The sequence below is a fragment of the Prunus avium genome, chromosome 3 (assembly GCF_965620075.1).
Source record: "Prunus avium chromosome 3, drPruAviu1.hap1.1, whole genome shotgun sequence".
Lineage (NCBI taxonomy): Eukaryota > Viridiplantae > Streptophyta > Magnoliopsida > Rosales > Rosaceae > Prunus > Prunus avium.
The window spans coordinates 32,846,988-32,861,420 of NC_142286.1; the positions used below are offsets into that span (position 1 = coordinate 32,846,988).

The 14,433-nt window shown below is 35.6% G+C and overlaps 3 protein-coding genes across 5 annotated transcripts; 2 read left to right on the forward strand and 1 right to left on the reverse strand.

Moving 5' to 3' along the window:
* The first annotated feature begins 5 nt into the window (after positions 1–5).
* Positions 6–3,469, forward strand: FRS10 (FAR1-related sequence 10). Of its 3 annotated transcripts, none has more exons than XM_021950125.2 (6): positions 6–142; positions 277–341; positions 824–974; positions 1,083–1,890; positions 1,968–2,411; positions 2,495–3,469. In XM_021950125.2, the coding sequence occupies exons 3-6, from the start codon at positions 862–864 to the stop codon at positions 3,098–3,100; spliced, it is 1,971 nt and encodes a 656-aa protein (XP_021805817.2). In that variant the 5' UTR covers positions 6–142; positions 277–341; positions 824–861; the 3' UTR covers positions 3,101–3,469. The 3 variants fall into 3 exon arrangements, with proteins under 3 accessions (XP_021805817.2, XP_021805818.2, XP_021805815.2); XM_021950126.2 differs by having other exon boundaries at positions 824–963; XM_021950123.2 differs by having other exon boundaries at positions 824–1,890.
* A 1,809-nt stretch (positions 3,470–5,278) lies between these two features.
* Positions 5,279–6,295, reverse strand: LOC110749969 (uncharacterized). Its single transcript, XM_088251183.1, has one exon. It carries the CDS (start codon positions 6,177–6,179, stop codon positions 5,484–5,486), a length of 696 nt encoding a protein of 231 aa, XP_088107309.1. The 5' UTR covers positions 6,180–6,295; the 3' UTR covers positions 5,279–5,483.
* A 2,550-nt stretch (positions 6,296–8,845) lies between these two features.
* LOC110749983 (glucose-6-phosphate 1-dehydrogenase, chloroplastic) lies at positions 8,846–12,887 on the forward strand. Its single transcript, XM_021950217.2, has 10 exons — positions 8,846–9,165; positions 9,676–9,854; positions 9,946–10,040; positions 10,116–10,230; positions 10,770–10,975; positions 11,062–11,211; positions 11,284–11,404; positions 11,545–11,774; positions 11,884–12,084; positions 12,349–12,887. The coding sequence occupies exons 1-10, from the start codon at positions 8,946–8,948 to the stop codon at positions 12,596–12,598; spliced, it is 1,767 nt and encodes a 588-aa protein (XP_021805909.2). The 5' UTR covers positions 8,846–8,945; the 3' UTR covers positions 12,599–12,887.
* The last annotated feature ends 1,546 nt before the right edge of the window (positions 12,888–14,433 follow it).

The window sequence follows — 14,433 nt, forward strand, 5'->3', positions numbered from 1 at the left end:
CTCCATTGACTTGTTCTATAATATTATCTTAAATTTACTAAAAATAACTTAAATTCCTTTGCAGAGAGAGACGATGAAGAACCCAAAGCGCGAAGAAGAGAAACACAAAGGGTTTATATTTTCGCTCGCATTTCTTTATCGGGTATGTAATTTCTCTCTGAATTGATTAGTTCCTCTGTAAAGTTCAAACCTTTACGTCTTCACTTCCACTCTAAGTTTCCGGTTTTTTTCAACCGAATATTATAATTTTTCATCTTTTTGAACTTCCGGCTGCAGCTGCTCTGCAACACCACATTGTCTTGCTCAGAATAATTTGAACCATTTGAGGGCCACTTTTACTGGTAAGTTTCGTTTTTCTAGTAACCATGTATAGTTTTGAGCTTTTTCTCTTTCTGAAAGATCAAATTTTTAGGGGTATAAAACAATTTGAATTCATGCTTGTTGCTGGGTTTCTTTTATTTTTCACATTTCCTTCCTAAATTGTAGCCCATGACATGTCTCTTTTGTGGAGTAGTTATTCATTGTTAGTCCATGACAAATTTTATTTTTTCTTCATTGATTTAGCTTTCACTATCTTCAGCTAAACTATATATTTTGATCATTCCCTCTTTTTTTCCAACTTTATATTGGAGTTTAAGGAACTATTTCACCTTTCCTCTTTTATTTTTTCTTTGCTTTTTTCGGACTTGAACTGCGTAATGCATTATGCTTTATAAGGACATATTTTGCCTCTTTTTTTTCTTGTATATGACAGTCTGAATTGCAACAAATATTGGATTAAAAGTTTTTTTTTTTTTCCCTTTTGCTGTTTGTTTGGCTGAAGGCTACATAAGCTGGAACACTTCTTGTGTTTCCTAAAAAATGGCAATGAAGCCATCAAATAACATCTGGATTCGACGCCAACAGTGCCCATGTGGGGATTGGAAGTGTTACATTCAGTATGAAGGAGATGATCTGGGATCAGTAAGTTCTCAGTATGTAAAGAGTGAGACAACTCCATCTTCTTCATCATCAGAAGCTGTCTTCACTCCTTATGTTGGTCAAATTTTCAAAACTGATGATGATGCTTTTGAATACTACAGCAATTTTGCCCGGAAGAATGGGTTTTCAATTAGAAAAGCACGCTCAACCGAAAGCCAAAACTTAGGGATATATAGACGAGATTTTGTTTGTTATCGGTCAGGATTTAATCAACCAAGAAAAAAGGCCAACGTGGAGCATCCCAGGGAGAGAAAATCAGTACGATGCGGATGTGATGCAAAGTTGTATTTGACAAAGGAAATTGTTGATGGTGTTATGCAATGGTATGTTTCACAGTTTAGTAACGTTCATAACCATGAGTTATTGGAAGATGACCAAGTCCGCCTACTTCCTGCATATCGTAAAATACAAGAGGTTGATCAAGAACGGATTCTTTTACTGTCCAAAGCTGGGTTTCCTGTAAACCGGATAGTGAAGGTGTTGGAGCTAGAAAAGGGAGTTCAACCTGGACAGTTGCCCTTCATAGAGAAAGATGTTAGGAATTTTGTTCGGACTTGTAAAAAGACTGTTCAAGAAAGTGATGCTTTGCTCAATGAGAAAAGAGAGAACGATTTACTAGAACTTCTTGAGGCCTGCAAGGCTATGACTGGGAGGGATCCAGATTTTGTCTATGATTATACTTTAGATGAAAATGAAAAGGTTGAAAATATTGCATGGTCATTTGGTGACTCCATTCGTGCATATACTATTTTTGGTGATGTAGTTGCTTTTGACACTACGTATCGCTCTGTCACTTATGGATTGCTCCTTGGAGTGTGGTTTGGTATTGATAATCATGGCAAGGCAATTTTCTTAGGGTGTGTGCTACTACAAGATGAAAGCTCTCATTCATTTGCTTGGGCTTTACAGGTTTGTGGATGTAAATTCTTGTGATCAGTCCTCATCAGTCTTCTTGTATTTCCTTATGATTTTCTTCTTTTGAACAGGCTTTTATGCGATTTATGAGAGGAAGGCATCCACAGACTATTCTTACAGATATAGACTCAGGGCTCAGAGATGCTATAGCAAGGGAATTGCCAAATACAAAACATGTTCTATGTATATGGCATATTTTATCCAAAATATCCAGTTGGTTCTCCTTGCCCCTTGGATCACAGTATGAAAATTTTAAACCTGAGTTTGATATGTTGTCTCAACTGGAGAGTGTTGAAGATTTTGAACATCAATGGAATATTTTGGTTGCTCGGTTTGGCCTTGTATCCGATAAGCATATAGCTCTGTTGTATTCATATCGAGCATCCTGGACATTTTCTTACATTAGAAGTTACTTTCTCGCTCGTACACTGACAGCTGAGTTTTCACTGTCTTTGGAGTCATTCTTGAAAAGAATATTGAATGGACAGACATGTCTGCAAGTATTCTTTGAGCAGGTAATTTATTCAATCTTTCTGGGCATGTATGTTCTTCAAATTTGGATAACTGCATCATTACGTTCTGTTTTGGTAATTTGAAGGTTAGTATTGCTGCCAACTTAGAGAATCGGACCAGAGAAGGGATGCAATATATGCATGTCAAGACCGGCATGCCTCTTGAAGAACATGCACGGAATATTCTTACACCTTATGCTTTCAATGTCTTACAACACGAAATTGTTCTGTCTGTGCAATATGCAACAACAGAAATGGCAAATGGATCGTATCTTGTGCGACACTACAAGAAATTGGATGGAGAATGTCTTGTCATTTGGATGCCAGATGATGAGCAAATTCACTGTTCTTGTAAGGAATTTGAGCATTCTGGGATTTTATGCAGGCATTCCCTTCGCGTACTTGTAGTGAAGAACTACTTTCAACTCCCTGAAAAATATTTTCTGCTCCGTTGGCGGGTAGAAAGTTCATTGGTTTCTGTGGATGATCAAAATGCTCAAATCAGCAGCGACGATTGTGCCCAGGCCTTCCACAGTCTTACTGCTAGTTTATTGACAGAGTCCTTAATCTCCAAGGACAGATTTAATTATGTCCATAGCGAACTTACGAGTCTTCTTGAGCATGTTAGAAATATGCCAGTAATCAACGAATATGCTGCGAATGCAGCAGCTAATAACATCAGTGAATCATAGTCGGCTTGGTTTAGCAGTTAATATAGATGCTGCACTTTGACCTCTGTTCAAAAGATTCAGAATCTCTGGAAGATGAAATGAGGTGGTGTGGAAGGCATCAAATTGTAGTCATTAACATTAATAAGCTCACACTCTGGAACATTTGCAAACAAGTGATAAAGAAACAGCAATAAAAAAATATTTTATCAACCCTAGCAAGCCAGCTCAGATTGCCTGGATGGGTGTCATTCTTTCATTGTATTTACTTCAAGTTTCAGGAAATGTTGGAATGAGGTAAGGGGAAGCTGGTCACTTTCAGTGTAAAATGTAAGTTTACAGTTTATTCGAGTCCCCTTAACAATGTAAATTTGGACAAATGGTGTTTGGAAACTGACCTCAGTTTAGTGTTAAGTTATCCTGATTTCCTCATAATCTTGATGATGCAGTTGGACTGAAATGATTATGCAAAATTCTTGTTACTTGTAAAATAACGTTCAATTATTACAGTTCAAAATTTATCTGGTTCCATCAAAAATCTGAAACACCCCACTGACCACGGCATGAAGAAAGAGTTCCTAATCACTTATTGTAGAGCGTGTGTGGGGTCAGTGGCAAATAACCACCATGTCCCTGTTTCTGTAGGCCCAAATAAAATTCAATGTCCTTCACTGTCACAAACAACATTCATCAAGATTCCAAACGACAAAGCGAAACTTTCACCTAGACTTTTCAATGGACTGGACTACCACGTCAATTTAACGTTTGAATTTCCATGGCTTTAATTTTGTTCACCGCACGAGAAAACGTCTGATTGGGGTTGGTCTCCCACCCTTCTTGTCTGTTTAATTGCAATGTTTGTGAGTGTTTTGCCTCCAAGGAAACCCAGTCAAAGAGCAAGTCAGTTTCAATCTCATTATGTTTTCTCCTTTATCCTTTTTGTTCCATCCTTAATTTCTTCCCATAGTTTTATCTTGTATTTTCGATTCGGAAAAGGAAAGTGTGAGTTGTACCACTAGAGCTATAAGCCCCTCGTAGTGCTTGTAAGAGGAAAATTGATTGTGTTTGACGGTAATACCACGCATACATATACAGTATCCTAGGGAATAAGGCAATTCTGATGACATTGATATATTGCTGGTGAACGGTGATGCATACTTAGGTGGTGGTGCAGTTTGTGTCTGTTTCTTGTCACTTATGTGCTTATTAATGAGAATGTCGTGCATCTCATCAAGCCTTAATTATGCTCACTAAGATGTGAAGATCTTTGAGTTTTGTCGGATGGTCACTTTGTGCCGGCTAAAACAGCGCCAGGAAGTACAGAAAATTGGCACACCTTCTCCTAACCCTGGACATAATTGGACAGCTCATCATGTGGGCGAACATGCACTAAAGTAAAGTCCATAAAGATTGTAGGATCAAGGCTTGGAGAGAGAGAGAGAGACATGATTCCCCCTTTAAATTTGGAATATGAATTCATAGTGTTGCAAGACTTGCATATATATGTTGTTAAGATTGTGGATCTGGACGATACATTTTAACAAAATCATCATAATTAATATATATAAGTATTTTCGATAATGTGACAAGAAAACATGTTTCATGAATCTTATTATTTTATTACAATGTCCCTATAAACCATAAATTGATTAGATCCGAGCAATAAATTATTGATAATCCGACAATACAACATATATTCATTTTATTATAAACATTGTTGACTGGTAGCAGCATGTCTATGTCTTGTATTATGATCTGACAAATTTGAACTCTCGCCCGAATTGGACTGTTTGTTAGAACAATTGTCTTTTTCTGAAAGACCTGGAAGCAAAAGAGTCAAGTGATGAATTGCTCGGTATCTTCTTAAAAGGGGGATAAACATAAGCAAAAAGAAGAATCAAAGATATATATATATGTCCAATAAAAACAAACAATACAAGGAAAAAGGTGAAATCATGGATATCGTTGATTCATATTTTTATTTTATTTGGGTTTTTAAATGCACCTTTTGCCCTGTCCTTGCACGTAATTGAAGGAGTTGTCTTACCGACTCATTGCTTTTGGTTATTTGTGGCAACTTGCAACGTGGAATAGTAGTACTGGGATATGAATATATCTCAAGTCATTTTCAACCGTTTATTTAATGTTAGGACTTGATGATATGGTACATGACCTCTGTAACTCATTCAATACACATTATGGTTTCAACTTAAAATTTCAAGTCTCTGATTTCAGCTAAAAGTTGTATCATTGATTATTGATATGAAGGTAAAGAGCTGGGATGGTATTTTACACAGTATGGAAATCAGAAGGAATAAGAAAACCAAAAATCTCAAAGTTACAGTCACAGAGTAGTCTTTTTTAATTGAAAAACTAGCTTGTTAGTTCTTTGCTCACTGACTTCAAATCAAAACATGGTTGCCTGCTGGACTTCAAGTTTAATTCCTTCCTTCATTCTTCTGATAAAATCATCACATTTCTTGTTTAACTCCTCTCTACTCAGCAACTCAATTCCTTCTTCTTCATATGCATCATGATCTTCAACCATAATTAAGCTGTTTCTGCAGCCTTCCTCTTCTTCATCTTGTCTAGTCAAAACCCTTTTATCTTCTTCTTCTTCTTCTTCTTCTTCTTCTTCTTCTTCTACTGTGATAAAGATTTCATCATCTTCTCTTACTTGCTCTTGTTCAACTTCCACATTGACAACTTCTTCCTTTGCTTTTGGTGCCTTTGTCTCTTCCAATTCGACAACTCTTTGCCGGTTTTCGCTGTTCTTCGGAGCATGTTCATCATTGTTAAGATTAGTACTTCCTGGTGGAGAAGTTCCAATAAGACCAGAATTCTTGACAATAAACACCAGAAGTCCATTGCAGAGCAAGAACATGTAGTTCTTATCAAAGCTGTAGCTGAACAGTTTCACAGAAGCTGCAGATGTGAAGGCATTGAAGGAATGAAGAAGTAAAGAAACCAAAGAAGAGTAGGACAATAAAATTGACAAGACTGAGACAGAGAGCAAAAGTTTGATGACTTTGCTTTGGTTATGGGATTGGCTGAAATTGAACTGGCTTGCAGCTTGGATGCTTGAAACCTTGATATAATCCATGGTGGTTTCTTCTTGGAGGTGAGGATAAAATCTGAGAGATTTTTCAAAGGGTTTTCTTTTTCTCAGAGGCTTAGTGAGGTTGGCTTACTCTTTTGCAATATGCCAAAGGAAATGAAACTGGAGGGTGCTTTATATAAGTTTTTAGAGTTGTGAGTATCGTAATCTGGTGTGAACTGATACACTTCACAGAAATAGACCCCTAAGTCAGTCAACTACCTCAATAATATTTCTTTTTGATGACTAAGACTTAAATCAGTGGTCTTTCAAGAAAAATCAAAAAAGGAAATTTATGGTTGGTTCCTTTAGCTGTCTTATTATTACCATTACTTGCCTCTTCAAGGCCAGTTTAGCTTTATCTTTGAATTTTTACTGTAGATGATCCATCTTTTTAGGCAGTAGCTCTCTTTTTGATGTTTATACCAAACAAAAGTTCAATGAAAGTTCATTGGTTTTTTCTCTACATGAAGTAAACACTTTAACAGAAAGATGGTTGGATTTAAAGGGTTAATTTTGAGGATGGTAGGTTGAATTTTGAGCTGGTTCAGGGTGGCAGATCTTAAAGTTTGGCATTTGGGTTGGTAGGCATGGAATGAAAGTAACTAAGTCATCTCAGTTATTCTCAGTGGTAACAAAATCTGAAAACCATTCCAAACATTTCAGCAAATACTCAGGTTCTAGATTTGGTCAATTATGGCAATGTTAGGGTAAGATTAGTCCCTTAATCATTTTTATCTTAGCTGGTGATGACTTGATAATCCCGGGTCAAGTTTTTGTTTAAGAATTGACTAAGATGTTAAGGTTGACCTCAGGTCAATCGGTCTAGCAAGTAGACAGAAAAATTGGTTTGTGTTTATCTTTTTGAACTTAGAAATTTGGGGTTAAAACAAAAATACGTACCGGAGCCTGACAGTAGTTGAATGTTTGAATGCGTGTGGGGAGGTGTTGAATAAATCAATTGAAGTTTTCACATTCTGCATAATAATTTGCCTCGTACAATTCGCGTGGACCAGGTCTAGACTTCTAGGCTGATTAGGGCTGGGCTGGCCTTGGGGTTGAGGGATTGGACTTGTTTAAAAATTGGGTGGGGTTAAATGGTCCACATGAAAAGTCTATAAAGATAAATATTCAAGTTTTTAGGTTCAATGGTCTTTGAATTTTGATTCGATTTGCATTTTGATCCATTAATTTTTAAAATCATTCTCGTGGTCCTTCAACTTTAGTTTTGTTAGGACAAATGGTCATGACGTCAATTTTGTTAACTTTTTTTTGTTAAATTTGAGCATATGCATGATGACACGTGGTGTGCTGTTGAGGGTCAAAATCGAAAATTGCTTAACTCATGGGGTACATGGCCAATTCATGGCACACACAAACCCCACACTCACTCCCCCAGCCCTGCAACTTAACTCTCGCCATCCATATATCTCCCTCCCTTCCCAAGCCAGGCCCATTAAAACCCACCACCAATCAAGGAATGATATATCTCCCCTCCTCCAATCCAACAAAGCCATGGACAACCTTCATTAGACACCGAGCTAATTAACCCACCACCCCGACAACAACCGATGGCACTCTCACAACCCACATTTCCACCCAAACCATACCTACCCTCCTTGCGATGGCGAGGATAGGAAGAATTTTTTTTAGTTTTTATTTTTATTTTTTGGATGAAAGGAATATTCATATGGTGGAAATTAAAAATAATACAAAAATAACATTTTGCCTATGCATATAACAAAATTGACAGCATAACCATTTGTCCTAATGAAAGTGAAGTTGAAGGACTATAGGAACAATTTCAAAAATTAAGGGACAAAAATATGAATCGGGTCAAAATTCAGGGACCATTAGACCTAAAAACCATAAATATTCAAGAATTACCCCATTTTTTAAAAATAAAATAAAATAAATAAAGTTGGCCCAATTTTAAATCAGGGTTGATGTTTTCTTTGGTTAGGATTACTTACTGTTTTTCCTGAACTTTATTTATTTATAATGAACAAAATGTCTCTACATTATTGGATTTGAATTATTTACTGATTTTTTTTATTTTTTATTTTGTTCATCTTATACTTTTCTTTAAAACTACATCGTTTTAAACTTCTATATGATTATCTTTTTAATAGAAAAGAAAAGCTAAATAGTAGACTTTAGATTCAATACACTTAACCCCATACTTTAAAATCAGGTATATCTTTACATATAAGTGCAAAATTAGCACAAAAAAAGAATGGGTGTATCATTTTCATATGTTATATAGTACATTATTTTCACTTCTTTTCCTATCAAAGTTATAAGAGGGTGGGGGATTTCAAACCTAGAATCGCTGGTGACAAGGAGAATGCCTTAACCACTTGCGCTACTCCTTATCCTCACATAATTTTCACTTTGGATTTCGACAAATACCAGAATGCCACTTGCATTAATAAAACAAAATGAAAAATCCTTCACCTCAAAACTAAAATGTTAAATTTGCCACCAGTAATTGAACAGTGGTTTAATTGCAAATTGGTCGTTCGTAAGAAGGGCAAAATGGTACTTTCATCGACTTTTTATTTTTATTTTTTATAGGGTCATCGACATGTTTTGCTAAGCAAGTAAAGCATATGTGATGTGATGATAAATGTTGAACAGAGTATATAGACTAGACGACCACGAGATACATTCCACATCACTCATTTAACAAAAACATTATCTGTAAAGCTATAAATACTTATCTCACAGTATTGTTCAATTTTGAGCTTCATCTTCCCTTCAACCTGTTGCATGGCTACTTACCTCAGTCCTTGTTCTTCTTCTTCAACCTCATCCACACCTTCATTCAAGAACGAGACGCCCCAGTTCAGCAAATTCATCACTTTGCTAAGAGAAGCACATTCCTCCTCCAGATGGGTTTCTCAGATTTGCCTCAGAACCCCTGCCAGAAAGCACTTCCAGCTCAAATCGTCAAATGGGCATCCACTCAATGCTGTGTCTTTCAATGACGGTTCGCTTCTTGGTTCTTCTGCTGTTTATATGCTACCCCTTTTGGCCATTTTGTTTAATTCTATGAGTAACTAGTTTCGTTATGTTTAAGCAACCAGTTCACGTCCCCAATGCTTTTATTATGATTGATCGATTGCATAGGGTTGTGATTTCAACTTGTAATTTTCAAGCTTACCTCTGTATCAAGAAACATTCTTTATTGGCAGACATTACCATTTGCAACATGTTTAATGCTTTCTGACATGTTTGATCACAGGAAATCTTACTTGTATTTGACTTGGATTGAATGCTCATTGATACAAGTTCAAATTTTAAATAATAACAATTACAATTAGTGATTGTAAAGTAACTTGCTTGGAAGATGTGGTGTGCTTAGATTTTCAATCCACCTCTTCTGATCTTGGTTCTCCATTTAGCTGTCTGCAATCTGTTTGATATCATGTACTCGGTTAGTTTTCTTTGTTGGGTTTATCACTGCTCAATTTTAAATGGGTATTTGAAATTACTTCAGCTGGAAGTCCTGTGGGCAAAGAACAGACTGAACCTCGAGGCAAAGTCTTTCCCATCTCAGATTCAGAAAATGTAGAATCTAAATTAAGCATAACCGTTGTTGGTGCTTCTGGAGACCTTGCCAAGAAGAAGATTTTTCCAGCACTTTTTGCTCTTTATTATGAAGATTGTCTGCCTGAGGTTCTTGTCTGATCTCTTCATCAATTTTCACTTTGTAATCATACCAACCAAAACGACTAACTACATTCTGCATGTTATTATCTTCATGTAGAATTTTATTGTGTTTGGCTATGCTCGAACTGAAATGACTGATGAAGAGCTAAGGAACGTGATTAGCACAACCTTGACTTGCAGGATAGATCAGCGGTAAGCCACAGTGAACATGCGATTACATGAAATATTTGCGTTATCTATAAATTGACATGCAGAAATGACTCACAGGGAAAATTGTGAGGAGAAAATGGATCAGTTCTTGAAAAGGTGCTTCTACCACGCTGGTCAGTATAATTCTGAGGAGCATTTTGCAGAATTGGACAGCAAGCTGAAAGAGAAGGAGGTAATGTGTTACTATATTTCTTTCTCTCGCGTGTTCCATAACAGCGAGTGTTGTAAATGCAGAAAATTCATCAAATGTTAGATAAATTGATGTAAATTAGGTACTTAAGGCAAATGGAAGCAAATTCTTAAATCTTGCAGCATGTCTTATAATCATGTGGATGCAATAATTAATTGTCTTTAAATAGATTTGAAACCTGGTTAATTACATATATAGCGTTATATCCTAAAGTGCCATCTATCTCTGGCAATCTTACAGTACTACGTTTCTGTGATTTTCATGGTACTGTTAAGAGTGAAGGTCAAGTCTCAAATTCCATAATAGCGTAAAATATGGTGGTTAAGATCTTCAACTTCTCATTTCAATCAAATCTAAAGTGAGAAAGTTATAAAAGGCAGTTCAGTCTTCAGAGATGGTGTTCTAGTAGATGCCACGAATAACCATCTTGCTGACAGATTTGTCTGTCTTACCCTCTTAGTTATATTGATTTACATTGATAAACATTCACATTTGATATCTTCGATTGTTCTGATATCCAGGCTGGAAGCAAGTCAAATAGGTTGTTTTACTTATCAATACCTCCAAACATATTTGTGGATGTGGTGAGATGTGCTAGCGTTAGAGCTTCTTCAGCAAATGGGTGGACAAGGGTCATTGTTGAAAAGCCATTTGGTCGTGACTCTGAATCATCTGCTCAGCTAACGAAATGTTTAAAGCACTACCTTACTGAAGACCAAATATTTAGGTGAATTTTTCTCTCAATCTTTATCAATAGTCAGATTTATACAAATCTAAAGAAGGAAGTTTGATCTTATAGATAATATTTTTCAGGATTGACCATTACTTGGGCAAGGAGCTTGTTGAGAACCTGTCGGTGCTTCGCTTCTCAAATCTTGTTTTTGAGCCTGTCTGGTCTCGGAACTACATTCGTAATGTGCAACTGATTTTTTCTGAAGATTTTGGTACAGAGGGAAGAGGAGGGTGAGTTTCTTCCTCAACGTTGTACGAAATAAAGTTGTTCAATCACCTGATTGCAGTTATCCTTGTTTCCAGATATTTTGATAAGTATGGAATCATACGGGACATTATGCAAAATCATCTTCTGCAAATACTAGCACTGTTTGCTATGGAAACACCAGTCAGCTTAGATGCTGAAGACATTAGGAATGAAAAGGTATTGATAGTTTTCCATTTCCGATGTCTTTAAGGTCAAGATTTTGGTTTTAAGAACTTTTATCTCAGGGTGTTACGGAGAGCCTACCTTAATGTTCTCACTTTGAGTTGATCATGATATATTTGATGGTCTGAACTCAGGTAAAGGTTCTAAGGTCAATGAGACCACTGCTGCTTGAAGATGTAGTTGTTGGTCAATATAAGGGCCATAGCAAGGGCAGTAAATCGTATCCTGCTTATATAGATGACCCAACTGTGCCAAAAGACAGTCGCACCCCTACATTTGCAGCAGCAGCTCTCTTTATTGATAATGCCAGATGGGATGGGGTTCCTTTCTTGATGAAAGCAGGAAAAGCGCTCCATACTAAGCGGTATGTAGAAATGTTTCATCTTCTTAAGGATCACTTCTTTTAATATTCCCTCATATTGTGAGATGTAAATAATTGAGTGACCTGAATTTTTTTCACTATAATTACCCAGAGCAGAGATCAGAGTCCAATTCAGACATGTCCCAGGTAATTTGTACAAGAGGAACTTTGGAACTGATTTAGATAAGGCTACAAATGAGCTTGTGCTTCGTGTACAACCTGATGAAGCTATATATCTGAAGATCAACAACAAAGTCCCTGGTCTTGGAATGAGACTAGATCGAAGTGACCTAAATTTGCTTTACCGATCAAGGTACGATAATCATGTAGACAGTTAGGTTGACTGAAGATCAAAAACTATATTCTCTATAGTTGTACTGTCTTAATTTTTCTTTTCAACATTAAAATCTATTCTAGTTCTATTCTTTGATAAGAAGGCAGCACTACCAATTGATGACAAAAAGCTTGGAGTTGTAAAATAAATGTCCTAAACCAGAACTTTTATGCATAATAATTCAACAACATTTGTGCACTTACATAATGAAGGCATCTTAATGAATATGATTCTGCTTTGAAGGTATCCAGCAGAAATACCAGATGCATATGAGAGGCTACTCTTAGATGCAATTGAAGGGGAACGGAGATTGTTCATTAGAAGTGATGAGCTTGATGCTGCTTGGGCTCTATTCACACCATTGTTGAAGCAGCTTGATGAGAAGAAGATTGTTCCTGAGCTCTACCCCTACGGTAGTAGAGGGCCCATAGGACCACATTATCTTGCTGCAAAGCACAACGTCAGATGGGGAGATCTCGGCGATGATGAGTAGTAAAGCTGCGGTTTGCATGCTCATTGCCGGCTCTTGTTCCGATTTCAGCCATTGATTCTTTTTCAATGCAGATAGTGAAATACTAAAATGTTTCTATAGTGTGGTGGTTGGTTAATCACAAGACATTGCATTCATGGAAATGCAAGTAAAACTGTTAGGAAATGCAAGTAGGCCTCTGTGGATATTCCTCATGGTAGCAAAAGACTTGAGGGACAATTCTGATGTATGAATGTGTGACAAGTTACGGGAAATAATGACAACCTGAGCTCAGACCAAAGTAATTGTATTAGGCCCAATGGATTTTGCTATTTCTTTGTTCAACCTATTTTTATTCTTACAATCCCAAATAAATTTGGGCCACAAATAGTGAGAACATGACAAAGAGGGATTCTATGGTCACCCTAGCATGGTCCCTGGAAATCCGCACCCCAATTCTTCAGTCTGAAATTTTTTAATATTTGTTCCTTATTTGAAAAAAAATAATAATTTATATATATAAAGCAAAAGGAAGAGAATGGTAAAACATTCAAAATACCAGAAAATGCTCTTAGTTAATGCAAACATTAAGAATTGAAATTATTAATTAAATGAGGATAATATGGTAAATTCATACTTTTTCATATTTAAAAAAATTAAAATTAATAGAAAAATCGGATAATGGATCCTATTTTTATGGAAAACAACTACCCATTATCTTTTTTAATTCTAAAATAAATTTTAAATTTTTTTAAAAAAAACCTCTCGCAGGCGCGGAAGCGCATGCATCTATATAATCTATATATATAAAGCAAAAGGCAGAGAATGGTGAAACATTCAAAATACCAGAAAATATCATTGGTTAATGCAAACATTAAGAATTGAAATTATTAATTAAATGAGGATAATATGGTAAATTTACACCTTTTCATATTAAAAAAATTTAAAATTAAAAGAAAAATCAGATAATGGATTCACTTTTTATGGAACACAACTACTCATTATCTTTTTTAATTTTAAAATAAATTTAATTTTTTCTTTTAGAAAGCCTCTCACAGGCGCGGAAGCGCATGCAAAGAGGCTAGTCTATATAAAGCAAAAGGCAGAGAATGGTGAAACATTTAAAATACCAGAAAATGCCCTTGGTTAATGCAAACATTAAGAATTAAAATTATTAATTAAATGAGGATAATATGGTAAATTAGCACTTTTTCATATTTAAAAAAATTAAAATTAAAAGAAAAATCAGATAATGGATTCTATTTTTATGGAACATAACTACCCATTATCTTTTTTAATTCTAAAATAAAATAATTTTTTTTTTATAAAAGGTCTCTCACAGGCGAGGAAGCGCTTGTGGAAAGGCTAGTATAAAGCAAAATGCAGAGAATGGTGAAACATTCAAAATACTAGAAAATATCCTTGGTTAATTCAAACATTAAGAATTGAAATTATTAATTAAATGAGGATAATATGGTAAATTCACATTTTTTCATATTAAAAAAATTAAAATTAAAATAAGATAATAGGTCCTACTTTTATGAAACATAACAACTCATGTTATCTTTTCTTAATTAAAAAAATAATAATAATAATAAATAAAACCAGTTGGCTAGTGAAAAGAAAAAAAAATTGTTGCATACAAGCAATAGTTTAAACTATGAGAGGGAGGAGGATTTCTCACACACACTATTAAAATATCATAAAAATTCAAATTCAACCACTGATCTGCAAGTCAAGATCATTTTCAACGGGGCGTAAGAAAAACAAACTTTAAATGATTCAACTCGTTTGGACAATGAATGTGAATGAATGAATGGATGGATGATAGTGATTTTTGTAAAACTAAAAGAAAGAGA